The 15,818-nt window shown below is 44.4% G+C and overlaps 1 protein-coding gene across 8 annotated transcripts in view; it reads right to left on the bottom strand.

Annotated features, from left to right (window-relative positions):
* IRAK4 (interleukin 1 receptor associated kinase 4) overlaps positions 1-15,818 on the bottom strand; it is a 34,349-nt gene that overhangs the window by 16,761 nt on the left and 1,770 nt on the right. For 7 of the 8 annotated variants that reach the window (XM_090042366.1, XM_090042363.1, XM_090042361.1 and 4 more), the window contains 6 exons: positions 15,138-15,307; positions 10,987-11,132; positions 10,467-10,676; positions 9,707-9,867; positions 2,184-2,248; positions 321-435 (listed from right to left, as the gene is read on the bottom strand). In XM_090042366.1, coding sequence (XP_089898492.1) covers positions 321-435; positions 2,184-2,248; positions 9,707-9,867; positions 10,467-10,676; positions 10,987-11,132; positions 15,138-15,298 — 858 coding nt within the window. In that variant the 5' untranslated portion in view covers positions 15,299-15,307. Of the gene's footprint in view, positions 1-320; positions 436-2,183; positions 2,249-9,706; positions 9,868-10,466; positions 10,677-10,986; positions 11,182-15,137; positions 15,308-15,818 lie in introns of those variants that run through there. The other variant, XM_090042369.1, reaches the window with a different exon arrangement.

The following is a 15,818-nucleotide window of genomic DNA, read 5'->3' as shown; positions in this document are numbered from 1 at the left end:
GGAAGCAACTTAGTGTGAAAGGAGAACACTGATTCCTCCAAAAATGATGCAGTATTTTAAAAAGCAACATAGAGCACTTTTACCTGAAGATAAGAGTCACAAGATTTTAAACATTTCAGAAAACTGGTCTCTCTGTGAAACTCTAGTCACAGAGAAAAAAAGTTTATACCAATTAACTGATGTTTACAGAGAATCTATATAATAATAGAGTAGCACAAATTTGACCACTTCAAATCCATTATACTGAGGAAAAGGAAATACACTATTGTCACTGAAAAAGTTAAAAGATAAAGGCAGAAGAGAGTACAGATTTCACTTACTAGACAAGCTAATCTGTCAAGCAGTGAACCATTGGACATGAATTCATAAACAAGACACGGTTGATCACCATCACTTGAGAAGCCCAGCAGTTCTACCAGGTTTTCATGATGACACCTGTGGGCAACAAAAAATATTTAGAAATATACAGCAGATTCAACATTTAGAAAATAAAGTTTAGTCTCAAATATTACAGGCTCGGGGGCCAGTTCAATTTTGCAGAATTAAGATAATTCAGAAATCTTTATAAGGTTTTTATCTTAAAAGCCATCACATGAAACTATCCCATAATTAAATTGATATTTATATTTTTAAAAATGAATACTGGAAGAGGGCCAACATGGTGCCTATCTACAAGAAAGGAAGGAAGGAAGATCCAGGGAATTACTGGCCAATCATTTTGACCTCAATTCCTGGAAAAATCCTGGAAAAAATTATCGAAGAATCCATTAGCAATAGGTTAATGGAAGGCAGCCTTCTAATAGATGGCCAACATGGCTTTGTTCCAGGTAGGTCATGTCTGACCAACCTCGCTTCCTTCTACAATCAGGTAACACACCGCCTGGAAAATGGAGATGAGATTGACATCATTTACTTGGATTTCAAAAAAGCCTTTGACTTGGGTCTCCCACAACATGCTCATGGTAAAACTGGGGAATTGCAGCCTCAATAACCCAATGGTCTGATGGCTAGGAAACTAGCTCTGAGGCAGGACCCAGGGAGTAATAATAGATGAAACTGAGTCAACACGGCACTTGGTGACCAACGGCATCCCTCAGGGTTCAGTACTTGTACTTTTTAACATTTTCCTTAATGACTGGATTTGGGTGTTAAAAGCGGACTGGCAAAGTTCGCAGATGACACCAAATTATGGGGGACTGTGGTCACGATAGAGGATAGGTTGGGGATAAAGGCTGACCTGGACAGGCTCATCAGGTAAGCAGATCAAAACTTGATGAAGTTCAATACCAAGAAGTGTAAGTTGCTCCATCTGGGGAGAAACAATTTGCAACATGCTTACAGGCTCAGCAGTGCTACACTTACTAGCACCACAACCAAAAGGGACCTGGGGGTCTTGACAGACCACAGAATGAACATGAGCCATCAATGCAATGCCCTAGCTGGCAAAGCAAACAAAACACTGGCATGCATCTATCGATGCATCTCAAACAAGACTAAGGATGTCATCCTCCCGCTTTATTTGTCCTTGGTGAGGCCACAACTGGAGTACTGCATCCAGTTCTGGGCACCACACTTCAGGAAAGATGCGGAGAGGCTTGAGAGAGTCCAAAGGAGGGCTATGTGTATGGTCAGAGGTATGGAGAGTAGAAGGCCATATGATGAGAAGCTGAGAGACTAGGGTCTGTTCAGCTTGAAAAAGAGAAAAATCACAGGGGACTTGGTGGCATCCTATAGTTATACAAGGGACCCACATCAGGGACAGGGTGCATGTCTGTTTACCAGCGCTCCCCAGGGGAAGACTACGTTTAATGGTCATAAATTGCTAAAAGACCACTTTAGATTAGACGTAAGGAAAAACTTCTTTACAACTCAAGTGTCCAGAGTCTGAAATAGACTCCCTGCAAAGTGGTACAATCACCTACTCTGGATATCTTTAAAAAACCTCTGGAAGCTCACCTTGCTGGGGTCATCTGAACCCAGCAGTCTTTCCTGCCCAAACGCAGGGGGCTGGACCTGATGATCTTGAGAGATCTCTTCCAGCCCCTAACGTCTATGAATCTACTTCTCCAAACCCAAAGCAAAGACATTCTGAAAGATGCATGCTAGCAAACATATTAACTCTGGCTACTTCAATACAGTCTAGATTCAAATCAGTGCCAGAAGTTACACAGCATAGTACTTACTTTGCTAATGTTTTTATTTCTTGATCAAACTGCTGTTTCAAATCTTGAATACTAACATCAACCATCTACAATGAAAAATAATTATTCTCCATTAATTTTTGTGGACAATGCTAAGTACAACATAGGCTTACTGCAGATGTGCATAAGGGATTGTAAACAATGGATCACGGGTCACCGTTTCTGTAAACAATAAAAACTGGTTTGAAACAATGTGGCTGCAACACAGTACAAACCATATAAACTACGGAAGGAATAGGAGTATCATAACATATTTTTACTGATTCATTTTGGGTCTGCTGATCCACAAAAACAGCGCCATGCTGATTTATATTCAGTTAGTTATTCTTAAATATACTGCACACACACAAACATCCAACTAATTACATTCTGAAGGAACTGATGTAATGAGCAAACTCTTAGGGTTGTGTGAAGCTTTGGGTGCTGATTCAATTCAGAGGAGATTCGGCCTGATTTGGAGGCCGAAACTCTGAATCCAGTTTGAATCAGAGGACCAAGTAAAAGGTCCAAATTGATTCAAATCTCTCTGAATCTTTGATTCAGAGAGCTTTGATGATTCGGGCAGTTCCCAGGGGCTGCAGCAGGGAGCTGCAGCTGGACTCGGAGCCGGTAAGTAGGGGGTGGAGGGGGTGCTGGGTGTGGGAAGGGGACCATGGGGGGGAACCCAGCCAGGCCCCATCCCCTGCCTGCTCCCCCAGCCCACCCCTGATCCCCACCCACTCCCCCCCAGCCCACCCATGGCTGCCCTGCCTGCCCCTTCCTGGCCCTTTAAAAAAAAGCCCCACCTACCAGGTGCTGCCCAGCAGGGGGGCGATCCCTACTTCCCCCCCACTGCCCCATGCCATGTGGGGGACTCTGCCATGACCGCCCCACCCCTCCTTTCCTTGCTCCCCCAGCCCCCCTGGGCCCAGATCTGGCCCTTTAAGGAAAAAAAAAAAAAAATGAAAAACCCTGGGACTCTCTGCTCCTGCAGTGACCTTGGGGCTTCTGGAGACTCACGGAAGAGCCCCCACAACATGGTGCAAGACAACGGGGATTGCCCCCCACTGAGCAGGAAGTGGTGAGTGAAGGGTTTTTCTCAATTTTTTTTTTTCTTAAAGGGCCAGAGCTAGGGCAGGTGGGGCAGCCATGGGGAGGGCTGGGACAGTGGTGGGAAAGTCAGGGGGCTCGTGCAGAGCCTCCCATGCAGCATGGGGCACTGAGGGGTAGTGGGGATTGCCCGGCAGCACCTGGCAAGCTGGGGCTTTTTTTTCTTCCCCACCCCCCAAGCGCCGGGAGCTGAGGCAGGGCAGCCATTGCCAGGCTGGGAGAGCGGACAGGGGATGGGCCTGGGTGATTTGGATATTCAATAGCAGACATATTTCCGAATTGGGTTTGGCCGAATCAATTCAGGACAGTGATTCGAATCACCAAATCGAATCACTATCCCCTGAATCAGCTGAATCCAAAGCAAATGCTAGCTGCTGGTAGTAGATGGGTCCTTCTCAAGCTGGAAGGACGTGGGCAGTGGGGTTCCGCAGGGCTCGGTCCTTGGGCCCGCACTGTTCAACATCTTCATCAGCAATTTGCATGAGGGGGTAAAAAGCACCCTGTTCAAATTTGCTGATGACACTAAGATGTGGGGGGACGTGGGTACATTGGAAGGATGCAACAGGCTACAATCAGACCTCGACAGGTTACAAGGGTGGGCGGACGAGAATAGGATGGGTTTCAACACAGACAAGTGCAAGGTGATGCACCTCAGGAGGAACAACCGGCACCATACCTACAGGTTGGGGAACTCCCCTCTTATCAGCACGGAGGTGGAAAGGGATCTGGGGGTCATCATTGACTCCAAGATGAACATGGACCGGCAGTGTGGAGAGGCAGTCAGGAAGGCCAACCGTACCTTGTCATGCATCCACAGATGCATCTCAAGCAGGTCCAAGGAGGTGATCCTCCCCCTCTATGCAGCACTAGTCAGGCCGCAGCTGGAGTACTGCGTCCAATTCTGGGCGCCGCACTTCAAGAGGGATGTCAACAGCATGGAGAGGGTTTAGAGGAGGGCCACTCGTATGATCGGGGGCAACAGGGCAGGCCCTATGAGGACAGGCTGAGGGACCTGAACCTGTTCAGCCTCCAAAATAGAAGTCTGAGGGAGGATCTTGTGGCCCATTATAAACTAGTCAGGGGGGATCAGCAGGCATTGGGGAAGTCACTGTTTCCCCGAGCACCGCCAGGAGTGACCAGGAATAACGGTCACAAGCTGGCAGAGGGTAGATTTAGGTTAGATATCAGGAGGTGCTACTTCACAGTCAGGGTGGCTAGGGTCTGGAACCAGCTTCCAAGAGAAGTGGTGCAGGCTCCTACCCTGGGGGTGTTTAAGAGGAGGTTAGATGAACACCTTGCTGGGGTCATTTGACCCCAGTATTCCTTCCTGCCATGGCAGGGAGTCGGACTAGATGATCTGCTCAGGTCCCTTCTAACCCTACAAACTATGAAACTATGCTTTGCACAGGCCTACAAACTCTACAATACTATACTCAACATATTATCTGCAAGGGAGTTTCCTATCTGTATGTGTCACAGCCTATTCAAAAGATTGTTTCTTCTTATATTTTTGATGAAGACAAGACTAGGAACCAAAAGAGCTGGGCCAAAATTAATAATAATAATTAAAAAATAGTAGCCTGAAGTTTGGCTCCTAAATTCATATTTAAGCAACCAAGTTAAACTCCTGTTGAAGTCAGTGAGGTTACTGAAAGCTCAGCACTTCTGAAGGTGCAAGTCCTTATTTAGGGGCATATTTGAAAATATTGATACTGGATCCTATTCTGCGATCTGTCACAAATTTCATCTGTGTCCCTGACCAAAAATCTCTGAGATTCACCTTTCATAGTTTCTAGGGTCGGAAAGGACCTGAGTAGATCATCTAGTCCGACCTCCTGCCATGGCAGGAAATAATACTGGGGTCAAATGACCCCAGCAAGATGTTCATCCAACCTCCTCTTAAAAACCGCCAAAACAGGAGCCAGCACCACTTCTCTTGGAAGTCGGTTCCAGATCCTAGCCGCCCTGACCGTGCAGTAGCGCTTCCTGATATCTAACCTAAACCTGCCCTCTGCCAGCTTGTGACCATTATTCCTGGTCACTCCTGGCAGTGCACAGGGGAATAGTGACTCCCCCAATGCCTGCTGATCCCCCCTGACTAGTTTATAACAGGCCACTAGATCCCCCCTCAGCCTTCTCTTTTGGAGGCTGAACAGGTTCAGGTCCCGTAGCCTCTCCTCATAGGGCCTGCCCTGCTGTCCCCTGATCATGCAAGTGGCCCTCCTCTGGACCCTCTCCATGCTGTCCACATCCCTCTTGAAGTGCGGTGCCCAGAACTGGATGCAGTACTCCAACTGCGGCCTGACCAGTGCCGCATAGAGGGGGAGGATCACCTCTTTGGACCTGCTCGAGATGCATCTGTGGATGCATGACAAGGTACGGTTGGCCTTCCTGACTGCCTCCCCACACTGCCAGCCTATGTTCATCTTGGAGTCAATGATGACTCCAAGATCCTTTTCCGCCTCTGTGCTGACAAGAGGGGAGTTCCCCAACCTGTAGGTATGGTGCTGGTTGTTCCTCCCCAGGTGCATCACTTTGCACTTGTCTGTGTTGAATCCCATCCTATTCTCATCTGCCCACCCCTGTAACCTGTCTAGGTCTGATTGTAGCCTATTCCTTCCTTCTAGTGTGCCCACATCCCCCCACATCTTAGTGTCATCAGCAAATTTGAACAGGGTGCTTTTTACCCCCTTGTCTAAGTCACTGATGAAGATGTTAAACAGTGCAGGCCCGAGGACCGAGCTCTGCGGAACCCCACTGCCCACGTCCTTCCAGCTTGAGAAGGACCCATCCACTACCACCCTCTGGGTGCGGCCCTCCAGCCAGTTGGCGACCATTTGACTGTGTAGGTGTCGACACCACAGTCCCCCAGTTTCTTAATGAGAACGGGGTGAGAGACAGTGTCGAAAGCCTTCCGGAAGTCCAGGAAGACTATGTGCACTGCTACCCCTGCATCTAATGATCTGGTAATCTGATTGTAGAAGGCCACCAGGTTGGTCTGACAGGACCTGCCACTGATGAACCCGTGTTGGTTGCCCCTAAGCATGCAGTCCCCTGCTGGCCCCTCCTGGATGTGTGCCAGCATAATTTTCTCGAACAGCTTGCCTAGGATCGAGGTAAGACTAACTGGCCTATAGTTTCCTGGGTCCTCCTTCCTCCCTTTCTTGAAGATGGGAACCACGTTGGCCCTCTTCCAGTCCTCCGGCACCACACTAGAGCACCACAAGTGCTCATAAAGCTGTGCCAGGGGTCCTGTAATGACTGTGGCCAATTCCTTTAGAATTCTAGGCTGGAGATCGTCCAGGCCGGCTGACCCGAATACGTCCAGCCCCTCCAGAAGCTCCCTAACTAGTTCCTCGCTAACCTTTGGCCCAAGTGTGCCTCCCCTGGGGCCCGCGGGGGGCCCAGCAGGGAGGTGGCTGTTCTGGTCCCTATTTAGGAAGACAGAGGCAAAGAAATCGTTAAACATGTTAGGTTTGTCATCTGGTGTGACGACCAAATTTCCCAATGCGGCCTGCAAGGGCCCCATGTTACCCGGGGCCTTCTTTTTGCCCCCTATGTATTTAAAAAAGGACTTCTTATTGTCCTTAATCTGGGACGCTAGTCCTAATTCCATCTCTGCCTTGGCCTTCCTAACTGCCCCCCTACATCTCCCGAGCGACTGCAGAATAGTCATCCCTGGTGATGACCCCTTCTTTTCATTGGGTATACGCCTCCTTTTTAGCAAGGAGACATTCCCAGATGCTTTTGGTGAGCCATGGAGGCTTGTGTGCTCTCCTGCTCCCTTTGATCCTCATTGGGATTACCTTCCTTTGGGCTTGGAGGATCGCCTCCTTAAGGAGCGACCACTGTCCTTGGACATCTGGCTCCCCTCCCCTCTGGGACCTCAGCACATCCCCAACTATCCTCCTTAGCTCGTTGAAGTTTGCCCTCCTGAAATCTAGGGCTGCTGCCTTACTGCATGCCTTTGCCGCCTTGCACTGGATGGTAAATTACAGCAGGCGATGATGGCTGTTGCCCAGGTGGTCGAGCACCCGCAGCCACCTCACCAGGTCATCATCACCCGTGGCCAGCACTAGGTCCAACAAGGCGTCCCCCCGGTGGGGCTGTGCACCTCCTGGGTTAGATGGAGGTCCTGCACTCTGTCTAAGAACCTTTGCTGTGTATAAATTGTGATCGACTATTTTTTACCATTTATGGGGTCATATGATAGTTGATTCTATAATAAATCAGGCTTCACATAAAGAGATGGGGTGGGGAATATTTTTGAAGACGTGTTTAAATTAAAAGCTGTTATAGCTATATTTGAGATAACTGATAGGTTCCATCACTGTATTTTTAAAAAGACTGTCAAGTGCCCTTGATATTTATATTGGCATCCTCTTAGTAGAAAGCAGTCTAAATCAAAGGACATCTGAAGAATTTATATAATACTTACTATGACAAGATATAGGAATTAAAGCATCATTAATACTGAGCTCAAATAAAAACAAAGGAAATGATGGAACAATTTTACATAATTATTTATATGAATCATAAAAATGCAAATTACTTAAATTAGTATATGTGTTTAAAACCATTCAAATTATTATTAATATTTATGATTTAGATAATTATAAGTTTTGTGTACTATAAATATTGATGTCTTTAGCCTGACCTGAAAAATGGAGACCACTTTCTTATATTTGCAAAGGTGGGTGGAGAGAAGAGGGAGACTCCATTTCTGTTAAAAGTGTTGATTAACAAAATCTTTCCTCAAGAGCCCATGAAGGACTCCATATAACCTAACCAAACCTAGTTGGTGGCTGGTTACATGCAACCTTGTAAGAATAAAATTCTTCCAATGCTTCTGGCTGTACAATTGCATACTTTTCATTGCTGCTATATAGCATTTCCAAGAACAAGGGGAATACTAACTGAACCTATTTGGGAATTTCGTTACGGAACAGTCTTTTTTTCTTTTAGGTTATGCAGAATTCCCTAAACATACATCTTAAATTGTCATATCCCTCTCAACCAGATATACTGTCAAACTCCTTGGATAAAAAAAATCCCCCAAAAACAGAGCTTCGGAAATGTAATAAGGTTCAAGAAGGACACCCTTTTCACTTAAGTTTTACTCTATGTTAGTAAACTGTGAATTGAGGGCTTGGCTCTGTCATTTCTCTAACCACAGGTCCCATTAAATTAAATGGGACAACACTGGTTAGATGGAACAGTGACTGTGCCTTGGCTAAAGGTTAAGTAATGTGAATGATGCACCCAGTTCTGGCGTTTAAACCTCAACATGGGATCTTTTATTCATAATTATAAAGATACTGAAAAACAAGTGTACAATTAAAGGATTTTCTTTTTACTTCCAACTTAAGCTATATCCTCCCAAAAGATAGTGTAATTAATGTTTGTCATTCACGGTATTCCTCCATCAATGTATTTATTATTTTTACACACCACATGTAGATAGACCTGTGTTTTTAAAATTAAGTGAAAAAGTTTATTTCCTTAGTAATCCTATCCTCTCATAATTTTCTGTTTTAAAGCAGGGATGTCCAACTAGCAGTCCAAAGGGGTTGCCTACAAGTGTTTGTATCTGGCCCCTGGTGTCCTATTTAGCTGCTGTACTCCCTATTGCGCCAAAAGCAACAGCCACTTGGGGGGCTATGCCTCCCTTCTCCAGATCCAGCTTCCTGCCCCCTTCCCAGTACACCATGGGGAGCACAGGGTGAGTCTGTGACCCTGTGGGTGTGCGGTGCAGTGGCAAGAAGCTGGGGACGGTATGCCCATGCAGCTGTGGTGGTGGTGGGGGGGGGGGAGCGCCTGCATGAGCACATAGTGCAGTGGTAGGGGTGTCTATGGTTTGCCATGGTACGGTCCACATGACATGCAGCCCTCGCTAGTGTGTGCGCAGTCTCCTGCCACTTGGATGTTGAACAGTCCTATTTAACAATAACATTATATCATAGTGTTACTACTCACTTACACAGTGAGTATAGCTTACATGGTCACTGTTCCAAATCATTGTCAGAACAAAGGTGACGAATATAACATGTTCTGAGATTTTCCAAATACATTAATATACTGGAATTTTTATATCCAACCATAAGATCACAAATTTAACTGGTATAAAACTACGGAGACTACCAATTCTCAGGCTTTGGAAATTTCAGGCTACACCAGTTGGGGCCAGAAAAAAATTCATTCCCACCAGTGGCATAAGTGCCAACAGGTGACTTCCAGTAATGTGGCAAAATAGCAGTGCTTTTTAAAAAAACCTTAATCTTAGAATTAATTCTTGACTATTTACATTTTAAGTAATGTCACATTCTGAAACATATATATTCACCTATAAAAATGGGAGAATGGATTCAATTAATAATAAGAGACTGATGATAGTGATAAAACTTCAAGAAACTTACAGCAGCAAGCTTTTTCACTGCCACAGTTCTTCCATTGATGCAGCCTTTGAACACAACTCCAAAGCCACCCTCTCCTAGTTTGTTACCTCCAGCTGATTCAGGTCGCTCATCAAAGTTATTTGTAATACTTTCCAACTCATGAAAACAAAACCCGAGGAAATCTGAAATAAATATTTGCAACTTTAGATGAAGCTTGCATTTTTATCTTACATGAATGGTGCATCTTCCTGCCTTGGCTTTACTGTTGTACAAATACTAGCTTTCTGAATTCTTAATTCTGAAGTCATTATGAATTTTAAGACAGAATTGTTCCTGTTTATTAAAAGTTGCCAGAAGAAAGACAAGCAAAAAAGTAAACTTTTGTTCATGAGTAGTGGCTGTTTTGACTGCAAGTATTTTAAAATTCTGTAGTAATTGGTTTCTGCCACGCAAAGTGCATCATAAAGAACAGGCCACCAAAAGCTGCTGCAAAACAGCCAACCATTAGCATCAGCACCAATACATTGTGCATAAGAATTAGAAGCTTCTGTATCCACTATACCATCTCAGTGGCCTCCCAGGTGTCAACATGGAGTGCTGACAGTTTGATTACCAGAAGCCACAATCCCTTCTCCAGGCAAAACAGGAAGTAGGATAGGGGACTTCTTAAAAGGATGCGCAGAAGTGACCTTTTGGCTGTTATAATACAGTCTTCTTATTTTACAAGGGGTGGAAGCCAACAATTGAAGTTGCATTTAATTCTACCAAACTGAAAGCAGACCTGTGCCACTGAGCTCTGGGCTGTTGTTCTCTTGATATAAGCAGGAAGAAGCTGAAGGTTGCTGCTCACTATCCTGAGCTAAAACAGGCTTTACAGTTGTGACTTGTTTTTCCTCCACTGGCACTTGCTTCCCACATAGAGGCATAGTTTCTTGTGAAGAAAAAGGTATTGTCATTTTCCAGGTAATGTCATTTGCCACCTGAACATCATCTGTAAACAGAATTTAAAAATGTGACAAGACTAAGTTATGTAACATCAAAAATTAGTGCAGGTTGTTAGATAAGCAAATTTCAATTAAATACATCATGTTCTACAAGAATGTTTAAAAATTAGAGATACACTAAATAACACTTAGAAGATCCTAAGCAATTCCTTTTAATCCCTTCTATTAAAAATTCTCACTGCAGGTAACAAAGAAGAATTGAACTGAAAATTGTTAGAAGTCATCATTTCCATTCTCTTAATGGAATACTACTGAAGTTTCAAAAGCAATGTATGCAAACTGAGCCAATGGCATTACCTGGAAGCAAAAGGGTGGCTGGTGCCAAGAGCTGATTCTTGATTAATATGTCCACAAGTTCACTAACTGTGCAGTTGGATGTTCCCCAGTCAAAAAGTAATTCCATGGTGGGGCTCTTTCCCATCTGTATTAATCCTTCAAATCTCCTTTGAAAAGATAAGTTAAAGCCACCTTGAATTTCTAAAAATAAGTGGTCTGCAAAGATAAAGCAGGGAAGAAGGGAAGGGGATTTTTTTCCATAGTATGCAAGAGAGGCTTGAGAAGTTATTTATATACAAGTTATTTCATGTTTTCCAAAATAGTATTTGGAATCCTATTTTGAAAGTTTATACTCAAAGGGCTTTGCTGGAGGGTCTTTTCTGAAGACCTAGAAAAGCAGACGGAGAGACCACTCACCCTTAACTGAACATACATGCTCAATCTTGAGCATTTCTTACATACAAATACATTAAGAAAAATAAAAGTTTAGAACTGATTTTCATTCTGAATAAACATCAGTCTACTGTCCCTCCGTTCAGTTCAATTCCTCTGGTCTTCCTTATATCAGAAGCCTACTGACTTTTCCAGTCATTCAGTCTTACAGGTAATGCAAAGTGACAAAACCTAATGAGGACAAAAAAACAATTTAAACAAAATCATTCATACAATTCTTCTACGTACACACTGTTATTGCATGTGTGGGAGGAGTGGGGGGGGGAACTTAAGATGTATTATCAAATGGAAACCAATTCATTTTTTTCCAAAATAACTTTGAGCTGTTTGAAAGAGACAGAACAGTGGTCCTCAACCTCTTAAGACTCCAGGTACCATGCCATAACTTTTGTTAATGAATGGCACATCATTTCAAAAACTAATTTATTTCAGTGTTTGCCTCCTGACACAGGGGACGGGTAAAAGGAACAAGCACTTGCCTCCTTCCACAGGGGCCAGGCACAGATGAGTCTCCACTCACCTCCTTTCAGTGGCTGAGGGCAAGAGTGAGCACAGCACTCCTTGCTGTTCTAAGCACTCTTAAAAGGATCTTGTACCCCATGCTCCCCACTGAGAATCAACAAACTAGTTAATTTGGATTAAGTTGCACTACATTTCTACTTTATCTACTTCATTATTTTTAAAATCTCAGGATCTAGTCTTAAGAGATCACTAAAACAAAAACAAAGCCCAAGATGCTATAAGCAATATTTTAAAACCCTTTCAGTTAAAACAACCTCATGTGCAGGCTCAAATCAACCCTTCAAGCTATGAAAGATTCACACAAATCATTTTCCTGAAGAGTCTAGTTTCAAGTTTCTAACACTACACCTAGCAGAGGCTGTTAAAGTACCAACACAATACAAAAAAATATTTGTAGTGAGGAAGAGAGAAACCCTTTCTGGCAGATGCCAATGCAAATGCCATCTAGAAGTTCATTTAAGGTATAGCCCATAACTTAGAAACATTGAAAGCAACAGAATCTGAGAGGAACCTGGGAGAAAAGCGGGGGAATCTTCAAGGACTATTATACCGAGATGGCCAAACACTATGGGCACATGGAACATTTAGACAAAATTTATTTCAACAATGTGCATGTTACTGTATTCCTGCAAGTGTCAGAAAACATAAAAAAAACTTGAGACGTTTCATCCAGCGAGATAAGCTGCATATTAGTTTGTTCTCATTCAAAATGCCAGACAATAAACCTGACAGGTTTCAGAGACACAGCCGTGATCTGAGGTAACTACAAACATAGAGGGACTCAGACCAGAACCCAGAGCTGACTAACTCACATCTGCACTTACCTGTGTGATTGAGATACTATCATAAAAAATAACAGTTTATATACATGCTAAATTTCCCTCTGCGATACATTTGTCCTACATAAATAGTACCATGCTTTGTGAAAGCTAACAGGTTACCAATTAATTCTGTCACTCTCTTTGACAGGGAAAAGGATGGAAGGTACTGCATTAATGTCAGGTCTGCCAGGTATAATCATAGTGAACTAAAGGAGACTGCAGACTTAAAGCCCTACTCTCAAGGGACAGGGATGAATTTTTGAAGATAAGGCCTGAAGTGCACACTTCAGAGGAAGCCACCAGTGTGTCAAAATTTAGTTTAATCCTGTCACAAGTTGGGGGTATGTCTACCTAAAAATGAATTTATCGCAAGAGAGAGGGAAGGAAGAAGAAAACTTCAATGGCAAGTAGATACTACAGGTCATAATAGTTTGTTCTAATATGAAGCAAAAGAAAATATGCCTGCACCAGAAGTCAAGGAAGCAAAAATATGGAGTAAGAATCTGGAGAAAATCTTGTATTTGGGAAAAATCACAAATTTGATAGAAAGAGGATTGAAATGACTTCAACTGAATGGCACTGTAACTGAAAAGATATGTAATTTATAAGTTAGACTGTTGGCTCTGTATATGGAGTGCATTATTTGAGAAGGGCAAATGACAATAACTAAAGCTGACAAATCTTTTTAGATACCTGGCTGGGATAAATGTTGTTGAAGAACTACAAATGGCCTCAGACATGTTTAAAGTCCAAACCTCTTGAACCAAAGTATTCATGGAGTCCATGGGGGAAATACACTGTCAGATTATCGCAATAACACCCAAAATGTTACATGATTATTGATCAGAACAAGAAACATATGGCAATACTGCAGGTCTATTATATTTAGATCTCCAGCAACTCACTTGTAAACCTGTGAGCTTGTCTTAAATAAGAATACAGTATAATTGACAGGGAAAAGAAAAATATTTTGGTTAGTTTAAGACAATATTAGAAAGAGAGAAAGAATCTAGGACTGCTTATAGCTAACATTTCAAGTAAGTCTTTTGCTTGTATTAGTTCTATAGACCAGGAGTTGGCAATCCCCAGCACACGTGCCAAGCATGGCACAAGAGACCATTTTCCTCAGGACACATTGGGGCCAAGGAGGCAGCAGCTGTTTGCAGCCTCCCAGCCGGCTGCAACTAGCCCCAGCTCTGGGTAGCTGCTAGGCTGCTCCCATGGAAGCCCTGCTGCAAGCAGCCTGGGCTCCGTGGCTATCAGCAGCTACCCAGAACCTGGGTCAGCAGCAAACATCTACTGCCTCTCCGCCCCAGCCCTGGCACCAGCTGCCTCCCAGCCCCTGCCCCGGGGAGACAGCACATACCAGCAATGCTCCCCTTTCCACTTCTGCAGAGAAGCATTGGAACCCAGCGCAGCACAGCACAGTGGAAGGCACAGAAAGCTGCCTGCTCCCAGCTCCCCACTGCCCTGCCACACTTCCCCTGCAGGCAGGGGGCAGCAGCATGGGGCACAACCTTGCACTGCTGCCCATGCTGCTCCCATGCACACAGGGGAAGTGTGGCAGGGCAGCGGGGAGCTTGGAGCAGGCAGCTTTCTGTGCCCCCTGCTGTACTGTGTCAGGTTCCAACACTGCTTTGCAGAAGCGGCAGTGAGAGCAGCACAGCAGGGAGTATTGCCAGTATGTGCTGCCTCCACAGAGCATGGGGCCGGGGTGGAGAGGCAGCAGATGTCTGCAGCTGGCCCAGGTTCTGGGTAGCTGCTGACAGCCACAGAGCCCTGGCTGGGGGGCAGGGGCTGTGGGTGGGGGGCAAGGGGCAGCAGGGCTGGAGGGCAGGGGCTTTGGGTGGTGGGCAAGGGTCATGAGCAGGGTGGGGGGGCAGGGGCTTTGGATGGGGGCAAGGGGCACAAGCAGGGCATTCTGCCACATACCCCCTCCCCACATCTTATTTTTCTGGCATGCTGGCACTCCAGCACTTTGCAAGGTAGGCATTGCGGGGTTTTTCGACACTCCAGCCAAAAAACATTGCCTACCCCTGCTGTAGACTAAATTCATCACCACTGTAACTCCATTAACATGATTGGAACCATTGCACCACAGCTCCTGCACCTGTTCCTTTCAGTCTCTTAATCCTAGTTTCTAACTTTTTCCTCATAATAATAGGGCAGGAGCCCTCTAACACAGTAACCTCCTGCAGGTGCCTACAGACAAAAAGCAATTCAAATGAAAACCTGAAGCTTAAAACCTCGAGTGCATTTGAAATAGTAAATCTCAGATTATACTGTTTTAGCTTATTAAAAACTAAATGTGATAAATCAAAAATGAAAGCAAGACTAAGCAGTCACAGTGAATTTCTCATCACTTTCATATGATACCTAATATGCATTTGGTTGTATCTGTTTTCACCAGAAGGGTTTTTTATGTCTACAGCAAGCTTCTTCCATCCTTCCTGTGGGTCAAGGAAATCAGCCAGTTGCCTCATCAGCCCATAGCCAATGCAACGAACATATGTGGAAGGAGTTACAGATTTGCTCATCTTTGGTTCCTAAAAATACAATACATAATTTTAACAGATACGGTAAAAGTATGCTTACAAGTCAATAAATATACATATTAGAAATTATAATAGAACTATGACAGACATAAGAAATTAGACTTGCTTATCAAACATCTCAATTAATTTGTTTTTAAATCATCCCACAACTGGGTTGCTGCTTAGAATCATAGAAAATTAGGGCTGAAAGGGACCTTGTTTAACCCCCTGCTCAAAGCAGGATCATCCCCATCTGTATCATCCCAGTCAAGGGTTGGTCTAGCTGGGTCTTAAAAACCTCTAAGGATGGAGATTTTTAACTCCTGTATCTAGTCATTCCTCTCTATATCAAAATTATACCCTGAAGTCAACCATGAGTGAGTGGGCCCTGCCCCCACCTCGCCTTCTGACTATGTGCTGTATAAACATGAAGCATCCTGTGTTCCTCTTACTCTCCAAGCCCCAGGTCCCCAAACACAATGCACTGCAATTCCTACTTTAACCATTATTTAATGCCTAAACT

The sequence above is a fragment of the Crocodylus siamensis genome, chromosome 4, assembly GCF_052110815.1.
Source record: "Crocodylus siamensis isolate JL-2025a chromosome 4, ASM5211081v1, whole genome shotgun sequence".
NCBI classification, from domain to species: domain Eukaryota; kingdom Metazoa; phylum Chordata; order Crocodylia; family Crocodylidae; genus Crocodylus; species Crocodylus siamensis.
The sequence above is the reverse complement of the archived record's forward strand: the minus strand, read 5'-3'. Positions and strand labels throughout refer to the sequence as shown.